Below are 16,366 nucleotides of genomic sequence, written 5' to 3' on the forward strand. Positions count from 1 at the left end.
AGCCCCCCACATAGTATAGGTCCCTGTGTAGTCAGCCCCCACATAGTAAAGCCCTCAACATATTATCCCCCCCATGCAGCCCCCCACATAGTATAGGTCCCTGTGTAGTCAGCCCCCACATAGTATAGCCCCCAACATGTTATTACCCCCCCCTGTAGCCCCTTACATAGTATAGGTCCCTGTGTAGTCAGCCCCCACATAGTATAGCCCCCAGCATATTATCCCCCCCCCATGCAGCCCCCCACATAGTAAATGTGGCTCTCTGTACAGCCCCCACATTGTAAAAAAAACAACAAAAGTATACTCACCTCGGATCCAGCAGATTCTTTCCGGTCCTCTCTGGTCCGCTGCTGTTATCTGCTTACATTTTCCGTCATCAGCAGCCCGATGCAGACCGGAGTCTCACAGCTCCAGCACCGCAGCGCCTGCACCTCTCTCATCTACTGCACGTCGGCGGACGTGTGACGTCATCCGTTACTGGCGGCCACAGAGCAGTAGATGAGAGAGGTGCAGGCGCCGCGGGGCTGGAGCTGTGAGACTCCGGGGCCGGTCTGCATCGGGCTGCTGATGACGGAAAATGTAAGCAGACAACAGCAGCAGCAGATTCAGAGCGGCGGCGGCCGGTAGGGCTAGCGGAGGGGGGTTGGTCGGCGGCCCTCGGACTGATAATCTGAGCAGCCCAGCGGGCATTTGCCCGGCCTGCCGGATTATCAGTCCGGGCCTGCTAGTGTGTTTACACACACTGATCATTGCTATGCCATAGGCATAGCATTGATCAGTGTTATCGGCGATCTGCTCATTGAGCCTGCCTGTGCAGGCTTAGTGCAGCAGATCGCCGATCGGACCGCACGGAGGAAGGTGACAGACCTCCGGCGGTCCGTTTTACTGATCGGGACCCCCGCAGTCACACTGCGGGGGTCCCGATCGGTAAGTGACAGGGGACTCCCCCTGTCACTTACACTTAAACGCTGTGGTCGCGGCGTTTAAGGGGTTAATGACACGCGGCAGCGCGATCGCTGCAGTGTGTCATTACCGGTGAGGTCCCGGCTGCTGATTGCAGCCGGCCCCCACCTGCTATGAAGCGCGCTCCGCTCCGGAGCACACTTCATAGCGAGAGAACCACCCAGGACGTACAGTTACGCCCTAGGTCGTCTGGGGACAGACTTCCATGGCGTAACTATACGCCCTGGGTCGTCTAAGGGTTAAAGATAAAAAAGTTCCCCTCTACCAACTTCCACCAACTGTGTCCAAAAATCTTACTGAATTCAGTTCTAAAACCTAAGTTACTTCAAATGCACTTTGTAGTTTTTGTGCCAAATCCAGAAGAAGGATCCAACAGGAAAGAGAAGCACAAGTCCTCCCTACAAGTTAATTCGCAGGAGGTGATAGAATGCTTAGTGCGCATAGGAGAAAACGCCTTACTAAGGTTTATAGATTGTTGATAGGGGAGGTTAAAACGTCTCACTTAGAGCACGGAATAAGTGGGAAAAGGCACTGGGATACATTTCGGAACAGACTTGGGAGTTAAGTGTTAAAAATTTTGGTAAGCTCATAGAATTATTCACTTAAAGCTTCTCTACTGCCTACATTACACACCAAGATTTCTGTCTGAGATACATGAAAATAAGGTGATATGCTGGAGAAAATGCAGAGAAGAAAGGGCAGATCTTGTACATTAAGTTTGGTCTTGCCCTAAGACAAATTTTGGACTAAATCTGTAACTCATGCGGAACACTGCTTGGGCAGGTTGCTTCATTTTACAGCAGCCAAGATTGTTTTCGGAGGAGTAGAAGATGATGGGGAGGGAGGAACACTACGTAAAAATTTTTGCGCGCAAAGGTCCTTATTGTAGGGCACTGGATGGACGATGTCACCCCACAGGTGAGGGAATGGTCTAATTTAGTGGAAAACATTAAAAGTTATGAGAGTATAGCTTCTCGAGCATCAAAAAAAGTAGTTTTAAGAAGATTTGGGAAAAATGGAAGGCAGTTTAGGGTAGAATGTTTAAAGGTGTTTTATTTCTTTCTCTGCCATAGCTGGGGGGGGGGGGGAAACAAAAATAAAATGTAATCAATTCCATCAGTTGGAAAAGTTTGTGAACAATTTTTTTACTCATTTAACCCCTAGACGACCTTGGTTGTACAGTTACACCCTGGCCACCTGTCACCAGATGACCCTGGACATAACTGTACGTCCTGGATGTTTATCCTGCTTCATAGCAGGTGGAGGCCCTCACCGTTAATGACAGTCTGCAGCAATCGCGCCGCAGTGTGTCATTAAAGCCTTAAATGCCGCAATCTCCTGTCACTTACCCATCGGGACCCTCGCAGTGTGACTGTGGGGGTCCAGATCGCTTTCACGGACCGAAGGAGGGCTCTTACCTTTCTCCGTGCAGTCCGATCGGCGCTCTGCTGATTAAGTCTGCCACAGGCAGGCTCAATGAGCAGAGCGCCTATCGCACTGTGTATGCAATCTAATGATTGCAGGTAAAAGTCCCCCAAAGCCCCTCCCTCAATAAAAGTTAAAATCACCCCCTGTCCCATTATATAAATAAAACAAAAATAAATAAATGAACATATTATATACCCTAGTTTGTGTAATTGTCCGATCTATTAAAATATAACAATTGTATTGTGAATGGCGTAAATGAAGAGGGAAAAAAGCATCAGGATTGCTGATTTTTTGTTACATTATATATATATATAATCAATAAAAAGTGATCAAAATGTCCTATCTACACAAATATGGTATTGATAAAAAGTAGAGATCATGGCGCCCCTTAGGTAAAAAACTAAAACCGTTATAGGCGTCACATTTTATTAATAATTGATTGCAAAAAAAAGGATTCCATAAAAAAATATATATAACAGAGAATCTGTGTAAACCTGCATGTGGTTGTGTTTGGACTGACCTATAGAATAATGGTATCATGTCACTTTTACTGTATAGTACATTACGTAGACACAGGAACCCCCTAGAAGTTACCATATTGCATTCTTTTTTTTCATTCGATTTCACCAATTTATATTTTCATAAATAATATTTTGGGGTTGGGACTTCCAGTTCCAGCGCGCACAGGATGGCAGCACTGTGAAGGAGCTCCCACAGTAACTCGCTATAGACTCGGCTCCCAGCTGTTACCCGTTACCACGGTAAATACCAGAGCGCCTGACATACTCCTCTACCCGTTAGGGACATGGAGAAACAACAGCAGCGCGCTGGGAAGCAACACAGAGCCCCCTCTTCCTCTATACCTCTCCCACAGAGGGAGAAAACAAAATCCAAGATGGCTGTGTCTCCTCACACAGCAGCGCAGCACATCACCACAGGAGACACAAATATAAATCATTCACCTCCTGCTTCTTCTGAAATGGTCACAAATGACCCCAACACTGAATCTTTTATTCCTGGACTGTCTATTTCCTGTAAATCACTAGCCATAGAAGTGGCCAAAATAATAATACCAGACATTACTGCTTCCTTGGAAGCCACTATAATGACCTCACTATCTACTATACAGCGAGACATTTCTCATCATACCTCCCAAATACATGAATTAGAAGAGCGCCTAGGGTTAGTGGAGGATGAACTAGCCACGACTAAATCTAAGCTACAAACAACTATGAAACTTACAGCAAAATTAAGGGACAAGACAGATGATCTAGAAAATAGATCAAGACGGAGTAACCTTCTCATAATAGGTCTGCCTGAAAGCATACCACTGTCACAATTATCCATCATCTGTACCTCAGAATTACCACAGACCCTAGGTTTACAAGGCTCTTGTCAAGTAGAAAGGGCACATCGTATAGGCCCTCCAGCAAACACTTTAACCCCTTCCAAAAAGGCGACTACTAACAAACCGAGACAAGTGATAGTCAAATATCTTAATTATGCAGATAAAGCTGCTATTTTACAGGCGTTTAGGAAAATGAAAACTGAAGTTCTTATAGGAGGTCACAAAATTCTGATATTCAATGACTATTCTGCTACAGTAGTCCAAAAACGAAAAGCATTTGCACCAATATGTACGGCTCTAGTACAGCAGCAACTTAGATTTGCACTCCTCTTCCCTGCTATTCTAAAAGTCTTCAAATCAGGCGGATCTACCAGTGTATACCAGACCCCTGAAGAAGCTTCATCTCTCCTAGAGAATTTGAGAGACCCGATTTCTGCTACTCCCCCTGGGGATAAGAACAAGAGACGACGTCTTGATAGTCCTACATCTCCTTCAGCAGATATGGAGTGATGAACTATACTGACTAACATGTCTAACAAGAGTCATCATCTTACTTCAGATATTTATTTATATCTCCTATTCCTTTATATTCCATCATTTTCTCCCTTTACTTATGCTCCTCCTATTCTACTATGACTTCCTAAGGTTTCACCTTAAAGAAAGAGTTTTCCTTTACCAAATTAGTCATGGCATTTGTTTACTTGTACAAATCCTGCTTGAATAGGAAAATGTATAGGAAGAGATATTGCTATGTAGTATTATTGATATTAGCCAGTTACGTTTTCTCGCCATGTTTCTATTTGTTTTCTATTTCTTCTTTTTCTTGTATCTTTCTATTTTCTCACCAGGCTATATGCCCGCTCGGAGTCAGCGAATACTCTGTATGTTTCTGTGTGAAAAAAGTGAAGTCTTATACCAACTTTCTTTCGCTTATTTAGTTGTAAGATTTAGATATATTGCAATATTATTGCTATACTGCTCTCTGTATATATTATGTAAGGTTTTTTTCATTTTTTATGCTCTCAGGTGTAATTGTAACATGAATCTCTCATCTATATTTTTCTTATCCCTACTACTGCTGTGTGCTCTTGGGGTGCCTGCCTCTTATCACTTTATCCGCTCCTGGCTTTTATGAAAATCGTTTCTTGGAATGTAAAAGGTTTGCGCTCTCCTTCCAAAAGAGTGCTCATCCTTAAACACCTTAGAAGACTGGGAGCGGATGAAGCGTTATTACAGGAATCTCATTTGTCTGAATCAGATTATGTTAGAATGAAAAGGTTTTGGGTAGGTGAAGTCTTTGGATCTCCTGCTCAAAATAGGAAGTGTGGTGTGGTAACTCTTATTCATAGAAATTTTGTCCACTCTATTGTTTCTCAAACCTCAGACTCAGAAGGGAGATTTCACCACATGATTTTGGATACTCCATCTGGACATATAAGCTTATATAATGTTTATGGCCCTAATAACAGACGAGCTCCATTTTTCCAACACTTAGAATCGTCCTTTCTTCAAGATGGTGAATCCAAAATAATAGTAGGAGGTGACCTCAATACAGTTTTACACCCGCATGAAGATAGGAAACGTTCCACTCCTCTGACAAGGAATTCTCCTCCTCCTGAATTATTTTTAACAAATTTGTTATCTAGTACTCATCTAGTGGATTCCTGGCGTCATCTTCATCCTGAAGAAAGAGAATTTTCTTTTTTCTCACATTCTCAGATGGCTTGGTCCAGACTTGACTATATGTTAGTCTCACAGGGAGCCTTGAGCCTACTAGATGACTCATAAATGATATGGTTATATCTGACCATTCTCCGATTACTTTAACCCTACGTGATTCTTACCCTAAAGGAACAGACATTATTTGGAGATTCCCAGCAGTTTTAGCTTCAGATGAAGTCTTCAAAAATCTTCTTCAAAAATGGTGGTCACAGTTTTGCGACACTAATTCGCAACATACCACAACTCCTATACTGTTCTGGGAAACTGCCAAAGCTGTACTAAGGGGCAATATAATTTCTTATCTCTCTGCACGTAAAAAAGAAGCGACCACCTCTTACAATACTCTTACTACTAAACTTCGTAATGCATACACTACCTTCTTATCTTTACCTTCTGAACAAAATAAATCCCTTTGGTGTATAGCAAAAAAGGAATTTGAATTAGCTCAAGAAAAACGTAATAATTTATATAAAGATCACTATTTTTCTCGTCTTTATAAATATGGTAATAAAACAGGAAAATTATTAGCTAACTTAGCAAAGAGTAAACACCCTATTTCCCATATCAAAAATATGAAAGATCATAATGGTTTATTACATTCTGATCCAAAAACTATTTCTAATATTCTTCAAAAATTTTACCGATCCCTTTACCCTTCTGATCTTATAGATCCTTTAGCGGGTCAACAGTTTCTCCAGTCTCTGAATCTTCCCAAATTGGATGAATCTTCTCTGGCATCATTAAATGCCCCCATCTCTCCTGAGGATATCTCTAAAACAATATCTTCCCTTCATAATAATAAAACACCAGGGCCAGATGGATTTAGTGGGGAATTTTATAAAGTTCTAAATACTGATCTGGTTCCAACTCTCCAAAAAGTATATCAACATATAGTAGATAATAAATGCATGTTACCTTCAGGGGAAATGGCCTATATTAGTTTACTCCATAAACAAGGGAAAGACCCACAACTTCCATCCTCATATCGGCCTATTTCTCTTATAAATCAAGATTTAAAAATTCTTACGAAAATTATGGCTGACCGGCTTGCTTTATTTCTCCCTAAGTTGATTAGTAGCCACCAAGTTGGCTTTATAAAGGGCCGCTCAGCGATAACTCATATTAGGACAGTTCTAACCGTACAGGAATTAGTACGACGAAGGTAAAATCCAAACCATTCACCAGGACTGCTTGCCTTAGACGCTGAAAAGGCATTTGATAATCTTAACTGGGAATGGATGGATGTGACCCTCTCTCGTTATGGCATTACAGGACCTTTTAAAGATCTTATCTGTACCATATACAATAACCCAATCAGAGCCGTTTTAATACATTGGTGGGCCCAGTGCACAGCCCTCAAGAGTGGGCCCCCCCCTTCCCTTTCGGCACATTGTATAATGTACTGAATTTGCCCCCACACTGTATTAAGAGCCCCAATACATACAGTAGTTACCTTATAACACTATTTCCACCATACAGTGATTACATATTACATAAAAACTGCACTGAACAAAACAGAAAGATATCACCAATGATACCATTACATAATACCGCCACATCATGACCCCTAACACTACAACCCTATAACAGAGTGCAGTTACATCCAGTGACTCACCGGGGGCATCTTCTCCGATCAGAGTCTGTCACCTTTTCTTTTTCTCTCCATCCAGCCTGGGCCACCTTGAAGTCTTCTCCTGGCTGTGAATCTTCTATCCAGAATCTGCCAGACAAATATTTTAGGCTCCAACACATACAGTAGTTAGGTCCCTTGTACCCCTATACAGTAGTTACACCCCTCTGTACACCTACATAGTTACACCCCTCTGTGCCTCCATAGTTTTAAGGTGTCCCTGTAGTTTATAGCCCCTCATGTGCTCCTCCAGTTATATACAGCCCTCCTGTGCGCTCCCCCATTAGTATATAGCCCCCCTGTGCACTCTCCCCAGTAGTATATAGCCCCCCCTGTGCTCTCCCACAATAGTATATAGCCCCCCTGTGCTCTTCCACAATAGTATATAGCCCCCCTGTGCTCTCCCCCAATAGTATATAGCCCCCCTGTGCTCTCCAATAGTATATAGACCCCTATGCTCTCCCACAATAGTATATAGCCCCCCTGTGCTCTCCCCCAATAGTATATAGCCCCCTGTGCTCCCCCCAATAGTATATAGCCCCCTGTGCTCTCCCCAATAGTATATAGCCCCCCTGTGCTCTCCATAATATATAGCCCCCCTGTGCTCTCCCCATAGTATATAGACCCCTGTGCCATCCCACAATAGTATATAGCCCCCCCTGTGCTCTCCCACAATAGTATATAGCCCCCCTGTGCTCTCCCCCAATAGTATATAGCCCCCCTGTGCTCTCCAATAGTATATAGACCCCTATGCTCTCCCACAATAGTATATAGCCCCCCTGTGCTCTCCCCCAATAGTATATAGCCCCCCTGTGCTCCCCCCAATAGTATATAGCCCCCTGTGCTCTCCCCAATAGTATATAGCCCCCCTGTGCTCTCCATAATATATAGCCCCCCTGTGCTCTCCCCCATAGTATATAGACCCCTGTGCTCCTCAATAGTATATAGCTCCCTGTGCTCTCCAATAGTATATAGCTCCCCTGTGCTCCCCAATAGTATATAGCCCCCTGTGCTCCCCAATAGTATATAGCTCCCCTGTGCTCCCCCATAGTATATAGCCCCCTGTGCTCCCCCATAGTATATAGCCCCCTGTGCTCCCCCATAGTATATAGCCCCCTGTGCTCCCCAGTAGTATATAGCCCCCTGTGCTCCCCAGTAGTATTTAGCTCCCCTGATCTCCCCAGTAGTATATAGCTCCCCTGTGCTCCCCAGTAGTATATAGCTCCCCTGTGCTCCCCCATAGTATATAGCTTCCCTGTGCTCCCCATAGTATATAGACCCCTGTGCTCCCCAGTAGTATATAGTCCCCTGTGCTCCCCCATAGTATATAGCTCCCCTGTACTCCCCCATAGTATATAGCTCCCCTGTGCTCCCCCATAGTATATAGCTCCCCTGTGCTGCCCCATAGTATATAGCTCCCCTGTGCTCCCCCATAGTATATAGCTCCCCTGTGCTCCCCCATAGTATATAGCCCCCTGTGCTCCCCCATAGTATATAGCTCCCCTGTGCTCCCTCATAGTATATAGCCCCCTAAGCTCCCCCATTGTATATAGCTCCCTGTGCTCCCCAGTAGTATATAGCCTCCTGTGCTCCCCAGTAGTATATAGCCCCCTGTGCTCCCCCATAGTATATAGCTCCCCTGTGCTCCCCAGTAGTATATAGCCCCCTGTGCTCCCCAGTAGTATATAGCCCCCTGTGCTCTACCATAGTATATAGCCCCTTGTGCTCCCCCATAGTATATAGCTCCTCTGTGCTCCCCAGTAGTATATAGCCCCCTGTGCTCCCCCATAGTATATAGCCCCCTGTCCTCCCCTATAGTATATAGCCCCCTGTCCTCCCCCATAGTATATAGCCCCTTGTGCTCCCCCATAGTATATAGCTCCCCTGTGCTCCCCAGTAGTATATAGCCGCCTGTGCTCCCCCCTAGTATATAGCCCCCTGTCCCCCCCTATAGTATATAGCCCCCTGTCCTCCCCCATAGTATATAGCCCCCTGTGCCCCCCCATAGTATATAGCCCCCTGTGCCCCCCCCCATAGTATATAGCTCCCCCTCCCATATAACATTGAAAAAAACAAACACTGTTACTCACCTAGGTCCTTGCGTTCCTCTTCTCTTCCCTCTTGTGGCTGCACTTCCTGCGGTCACAAGAGGCTGCACTCCCCTTACCCTCGCGCCGACGCTCCAGTGACGTCGGGCGCTAGAGGGAGAGTGCGGCCTCTTGTGACCGCAGGAAGTGCAGCCTCAAGAGGGACTGACAGGGAGGGAGCCAATGGCTCTCTCTCTGTCAGTGTCACTGCTGCTGCAGCGCTGAAGCGCCGCAGCAGCAGCGGGCGGGGGCAGCGGCGAACGCCGGGGGGGCCATGCAGGGGGCGCCATGGAGGGGTAAGTAGATTACCCATCCATGGCGCTCCCCCCTGACAGGCTGGTGGCCGGAGCCCTGTGCGACTGCATTGGTCGCACATAGCAACGGCCGGCCTGCTCGGGGGGCCCCTTTAACCAGTGGGCCCGGTGCACGTGCACCATGTGCCCTCTGGTTAAAGCGGCCCTGAACCCAATAGCTCGCATTCATACACCTGGATTCTTGTCTGACACTTTCCCAATCCTTAAAGGAACCAGACAAGGTTGCCCAATGTCCCCCCTTCTTTTTGATTTAGCATTAGAGCCCTTAATTAGATTTCTTCTCCTCACACCCGAATTTAAAGGCATTCAAGTAGGCAATGAAGAAGTAAGTATAGCTTGCTTCGCTGATGACATCTTATTATTCCTAGAAAATCCCACATCACACATCCCTGGTGTTTTAAAAATCTTGAAAAACTTTGGCTCATTTTCTGGTTTTAAAATTAATATTACTAAAAGCCAATTGTTACCCTTAATACCACACTTGGCTCCCCATATTTACCCTGAAGGTATAGGTATAGCTAAAACAACACCTTTTATATTTAGGAATTAAAATTGGACATACCCCTTCTTCTCTCTACTCATTAAATTATATCCCAATCTTCCAAAAAATAGAACAAGAACTTGATAGGTGGAAAAATTTACCCCTTTCAATCTTAGGCCGTATTCATCTTATTAAGATGATGTCATTTGCTAAATTATTGTATCCCTTACAAATGATCCCCTTACTACTAAAACATAAGGATATTTCTCGACTCAGATCAGCCTTTACCAAATTTATTTGGAGGTCAAAACGACCAAGAATAGCATATGATGCTCTCAGCCTCCCCAAACATAAAGGTGGTGCTCAATTACCTAATATCAGATTCTATAATTTGGCTTCCATTTTCAGACACATCAGAGACTGGATTAACGGTACTTCTTTCTTTTCTAATTATTCCTTGGAGTCTGCTCTTTCTTCTCCTTGGCCTTTGGCTTTGCTTCTTCACTTCTCTATTTCAGAACTACCCTCACATTTAAAACACAATGTTATTATCGCTGATACCGTGGCCACATGGAAAGCTTTAAGAAAATTGTATAAACTCCCATTTAGTCTTTCTAAGTTTTTCCCATTATGGGACAATCCCCTCTTTCTGCATGGTAACATCAATCCTGACTATATGGTATAGAAACAAAAACAAATCACTGACTTAAGTAACTTACTGGACTCAGATAAGGGAGAGTTGTTATCTTGGGAAAAATTTAGAGACATGTATGTTATCCCTCCCCATCACCAGGTTTTATTTGAACAACTGTGTTCTTTTGCTATTAATAGAGTTAAATCTTGTGCAAAGGCAGAAAAAACGAATGATTTTGATTTTCTATGCTCCTATTCTTCTCTCACCTTATCTATTTCACAAATATACCGTAGGATATGTGTTGATTCCTTACACAAATCTCCTCCCCCTTTTCTCCGGAAATGGGCTGCAGAAATACAAACAGATAATTTGGAACAAAAATTGCTAAATAGCATCCGATATGTTACTGCAGCCACTCCCAGTGTGAAATTGAGGGAAATCCACTTCTGGCTACTCCATAAGGCAATTTACGCTTTTAACTTTTCTTACTCCACCATGCCAGATGATTTCTTGACATATTGTCCAAAATGTAAAGAACCTAGCGCAGATTTATTACACTGTGTTTGGTCTTGTTCTCAAATTCAGACATACTGGCAATTAGTACAAACCTTTATTCAGAATACATGGAATGAATCCATACCTCTAACTCTACTCAGTTATGTTTTTCATGTTGTGGTGGCCGGGGATGGAGATCCCTCTGAGAAACCTATAGCCTCAAAATGTATTCATCTTACTCTGTTATTAGCCTTAAAAGGCTTACTAAACCACTGGATCTCTGACACACTTCCCACTATTTCTGAGCTAACAACCTCGCTTAAAGAAACTCTTCATTGGGAAATGCTGGATGCAATCCGCAACAAAGATGTTTCCACAAAAAATTTCATTAAAAAATGGAATTTTTTTCTCATAAAGGTTATGTCGCAGGAGGAGAGGGAAGCTGTTATGAAACAATTTTGTAATACTGTTTGGTATCAGACGGCGGAGGCAAGGGGCACCCTAGGAGTACTCAGAGTTCCTTAATTATATTAAAGATAGAGATTCTTTATCTATATTTCTTTCGATCCTGTAGAGCATTAATTTTTGTTCTTTAGATTCTATTGTTTTTTATAGCAAAATTGTTTTCAAACTTACTATATTGTATCCTATTTATGTCTTCCTTTGATATGTAACTGTATTGTTATAGATAAAATTTGAAAAATCTAATAAAAATATTTGGAAAAAAAAAAAAAATTTTGGTTCCATCATACATGTTAAGGTAGAATGAAAGGTGCCATTACAAAGTACACCTAGTCCTGAAAAAAACAACCCCTTACATGGCCCTTTCAGAAAACTGAAAGTGCTAGGAGGAGGAGGAAAAAACAAAAACATAAAAATGAAAATTGGTGCGCTCCACTGGGTCATTTTGAGCTTGGTCCTCAAAGGGTTAAAGTACACAAATAGAATAATAAAATATTTTAAAACCTTAAAAAAAACAACTGACTTTTAAAAAATGTTATAACAAAAAAAAAAAATACTGTAGGGGGGATTTATCTTTACTGCGCCAAGCTGTTTGCACAAAAAACAGCACCTTTTGTTCGACGTACACCCTGCTTGTCTGATGGGCAGAGGTGTGGCCTCTCCTCGCTTATGATATATCATAATTATATCTTCTAGTAGGAGCAAATCATAGAAACAATCTGTACCTGCTCTGGAGCTGGTACAGCATTTTATAAGACCGAAGTCTTACATTAATTGATAACAACCCCCCCCCTTTGTGTGCACAAGCATAATGCTATCTTAATCCTGTAATTCTGAGTTACCTAGTGGGACACATAGGGCTTATTGTAAATGCATGGTTTGTGAGGTTTTTCTAATATTCCTAACCTTTTTTTTGTTTGTGTCATATGTATTGCTTTTTCTTGTGATGTTATTGCAAATCACAGAGAAATAATTGACCTTACAGTCCCATCATCCATGAATTACCTGTGTCAATGACAAAAGTGCAATGTGTAAGTAAATGTATGTACTTAAACACCCCGAGTTCCCACATAGTATTTCAATCAGTCTTTTTTCAAAACCAGAAGCGGGTTAAAAAACTTAAGCGGGACAAATCTTTCCATTATAATTTTGTCCGGACCAAAGGACTGGCAAAAATACTATATGTGAACATAGCCTAAGGAAGATAGTTTGTGTCTGTCTGCAATGTTGCATGCATAGACTGATCAGGAATACGCCAGATTTCTGCCAAGGTACTGTGCATCATGAATTATGTACCTTGTATTGAGCAGGGTTACAATTCAGCTCTGACACATGTTCAGTGAGCAGACCATTTAGCTCACTAAGTCCTTGAAGTGCACATGCTGCCGATATCATTGACCTTTACCACACTGTGTGTACTGCAAACGCCTTGTAGCATATGTGCTTGATAAAACTTGTTTTTTACTTTTTCAGTAGGTGGAATGAAAGGGGGGAATAAGAGGTTGGTGGTCAACTGAGATGAGGAAGATATGGGCAGTATGGGAAATGTAGTTTTCAACATATCACTAAAACTATAGGCTCTCTACAAAACAAACAGAAAAAGGGGAGATTTCAAAATTGCCAAATTATTCCCTATCCACAACATAGGGGATAACAAGCTGGCCACTGTGGTTCCAACCGCTAGGACCCCAACTATTCACAAGAACAGAGGAGACCTGTCCCAGGAATGGATGGAGCGCAGTGTCTGCCATTCATTCAGGGGATCATTTTCATCCGTTTTCGTGGGGTTAGGGGTCCTAGTGGCCGGAATCCAGTCAGCTTGTCATCCCATTTCCTTTGAATTGGGAATACCCCTTTAATTATAATTTCTTTTAAATGCTCTTTAATAGGGTTACATGATAAGTTACCCCTAACTGTTTTTTGTTTAGCCCTTTTGCGCCCCTATAGTAACCAATCTGATTCACGTTGTTATTCGAGCCATGGCTAAAAAGGTAATAACTGATTGCTTACTTTTTGTTGGAAAAGTTTTTTTTATGGATACATATCTGTGCTTATATATTACGTAGATCAAGCTTATAGACAGTAATATATTCATATTAAATAACCACATAGAACCACCATGACATAGTTAAATAAAATATGAACCCATGGGACCGTTAAATTTGTACAATCAATGCTTTATTGGTAGTTACACATTGTGACAACTATAATTGTCCATCAAGATGTTAGGTATGTTGTACATAGTGGATTTAATGGTATCCATGGCTCAGAGCAGCCACAAGAACATTATTAAATTTCTCCCAGGCGGCCTGGACCTGAGGGGTGAAAGCGGATCCAAGCTTGCCAGCCAAGACAATGACCAGAACTTCTGCCAGACGCTGCAAATAGATAAATAAAACAGTAAATTCTTCTAGCATTGTACTGTAAGTGCATATCATATAACATATACTCCCAATCCCTCAGGCTAAACGCCTGGGGACAACCGCCCCCTTTAATGAGACCCAACTAATATATAACTTTTAATTTTATATATGAATAAAAACTGTGTTCAACTGGTTGAAAGAAAGTATAAAAAAACACAACAGTCAAACTACTACCAAATAAACCATATGCAGTAGAACCAAACCAGGTCTATGTAAATTAATATGGTGGAGCAGTGTGCTGTTGCTATTAATAATCTGCCTATAGCCCCTTCAGGGCTGAGTGTTGAAATCTCTTAGCGATTACAGATTCCTGCTGTCTGCCCTCTCCGTGCAGCGGGTGGATACAGCGGGAGGACCGCCTGGAAAACTGGGATACAGGCTATGGCTGTATCCCAGTTTTCCAGGCGGTCCGCCCGCTGTATCCACCCTCTCCACGAAGAGGGCAGACAGCGGGAATCATTGCCAAGAGTTCGGGTTCGTACAAACCCAAACCGAACTCTGTTCGGACCATCCCTAGTCTCAACACTCAGACTCTGATCAATACTTTTCATATTTCTCTAGGACGTGTCAAAAGTTGTTTTTTTTTAACATAACTGAAAACTAGTTAGAATGTTTTTCTTGTAATTTAAGTTTATACATTAACCTGTGTTTCTATGTACAACAGATAGCATAAATAAATCATACCTTGAAGTTCTCAGGGTCCACATGGAGTTCCTGGGCATGGGACTTGCTGAGGTCAGCCAGGTAATGCTTCACATCATCCAGGTGTTGGATGGCACCACCAACAGCGGAGAGCACCTTCTTGCCATGACCCTTCACCTTGGCATTGCCAGAGATGGCGGTGGCATTGGAGAGGTTTCCGAAGCTGCTGAAGTATCTCTGGGTCCAGGGGTACACGACCAGCAGCCTAGTCAGGTATTAGGAAAGAAAGAATTACAGTTGATGTAGGTATATAAAACATAGTGCAACTAAATTAAATAAAACAACCATATAAAAATACTTGTAAACTATATTGAATTATTATTTTTTATAAATTAACCTAATCTTTTGGAGTGTGTATAAGCATTATGACCACTGCCATACTGTAACAGATAAAGTATAGGATGATGTGTTGTAATGTGCTTACCTAGTCAGGGCTTCAAGGCCATCAGCCTCCACATTGACCTTGGCCCAGGTAGAGGTGATGATGGACTTCTCTTCGGCTGTCCAGTGAACCATGTTGGTGGGTGAATGTAAGTGGCTGCAGAGGCTTCTGAGCGAGAAGTAAGATGCTTCTGCCTTTTAGGGATCCTTGCCCTGATTTATAGCAAATTTGCAGCGTCACACCCAGTCTTCATTTTGCTGTGTCATATTTCTTCTTCTCCACCCTACCTACCGCTGCGTAGCTAGTGACTCTTTTTTACATTTTTTTTTTTTAGACATTTATGATTTATACATTTTACCAAAATGTTCCTGCACACGTTTTAGTGTTTTATTAACCACACAGTTTTCTTTCCATTACAGTTTCATTATCAGTTATTCAAAGTATAAATATAAACATTTTAACATATAGTAATTGCCTAAAGAAAAGTATTTAAATATTTACTTATGCCAGTCAGAGCTCTGAAGTTCACATTATTTTCTTAATTTAACAACAAGGGAGTAGTCATTTATTCATTCATTCATTTAGAAATTCCCATTTTATAGCTAACAATTGTTGAGTGATGCTGCAATATATTTTTAGCTATTAAGTTATTTCCCTTAAAGGGTTTATAATAGGGGAGATATGTTATTGTCATGGCACCATATTAATAGTGACCTGGTCTATGCCCCAGTGTGTGGCTGAGGCTGGAAACACATGGCAGTTTTTGTGCCAAAACAAGAAGCAGATTGAAATGGGATGGAAAATATATAGGGAGGACTTGTACTTCTCTTTCCTATACATGTAAGAAGTGTCGTAGGACTATATAGCCCACGTATATCTGTATAAAATGTACATGTGTACACAAAAAACACATTTTCATAAAATCATGAATCCAGAGATCAAAGGGTGCAAATTCTTATAGCTTGTATGTTACCGCACATTTAGGAGCTGTACACCTCATGATTTGGCAATACATTTATAGATCAACATTGTGACAAATTCCTATGTGTACCAGTGGACACTACCAGCAAGTCCATTGAGTTTAATGTACTGAACGTAGGCACCTAGTAGCTACTTTTTGTCTGTTTACCGCACATATACATTTACTTTATGAAAGTCGGGACTGTTGCTCTCAGTTTTTTATGACACTGCTCGAGGGAAGACATTCTCAGGTTTAAAAAAAAAAAAGGATTACAGTCTAACGTCTAAACCCCAGGCAGCAAAAGTTATAGAAAAGGTAAGAAAGTCAATGGGAC

At 42.3% G+C, this 16,366-nt stretch overlaps 1 protein-coding gene across 1 annotated transcript; it reads right to left on the bottom strand.

Annotated features, from left to right (window-relative positions):
* Positions 1 to 13,785: 13,785 nt before the first annotated feature.
* On the bottom strand, positions 13,786 to 15,218 carry LOC138802179 (hemoglobin subunit beta-2-like). The gene is made up of 3 exons (XM_069985356.1): positions 15,114 to 15,218; positions 14,672 to 14,894; positions 13,786 to 13,942 (listed from the first exon to the last, which is right to left on the bottom strand). The coding sequence occupies exons 1-3, from the start codon at positions 15,203 to 15,205 to the stop codon at positions 13,814 to 13,816; spliced, it is 444 nt and encodes a 147-aa protein (XP_069841457.1). The 5' UTR covers positions 15,206 to 15,218; the 3' UTR covers positions 13,786 to 13,813.
* Between the last annotated feature and the right edge of the window lie 1,148 nt (positions 15,219 to 16,366).

Source organism: Dendropsophus ebraccatus, chromosome 9 (assembly GCF_027789765.1).
Source record: "Dendropsophus ebraccatus isolate aDenEbr1 chromosome 9, aDenEbr1.pat, whole genome shotgun sequence".
NCBI lineage: Eukaryota > Metazoa > Chordata > Amphibia > Anura > Hylidae > Dendropsophus > Dendropsophus ebraccatus.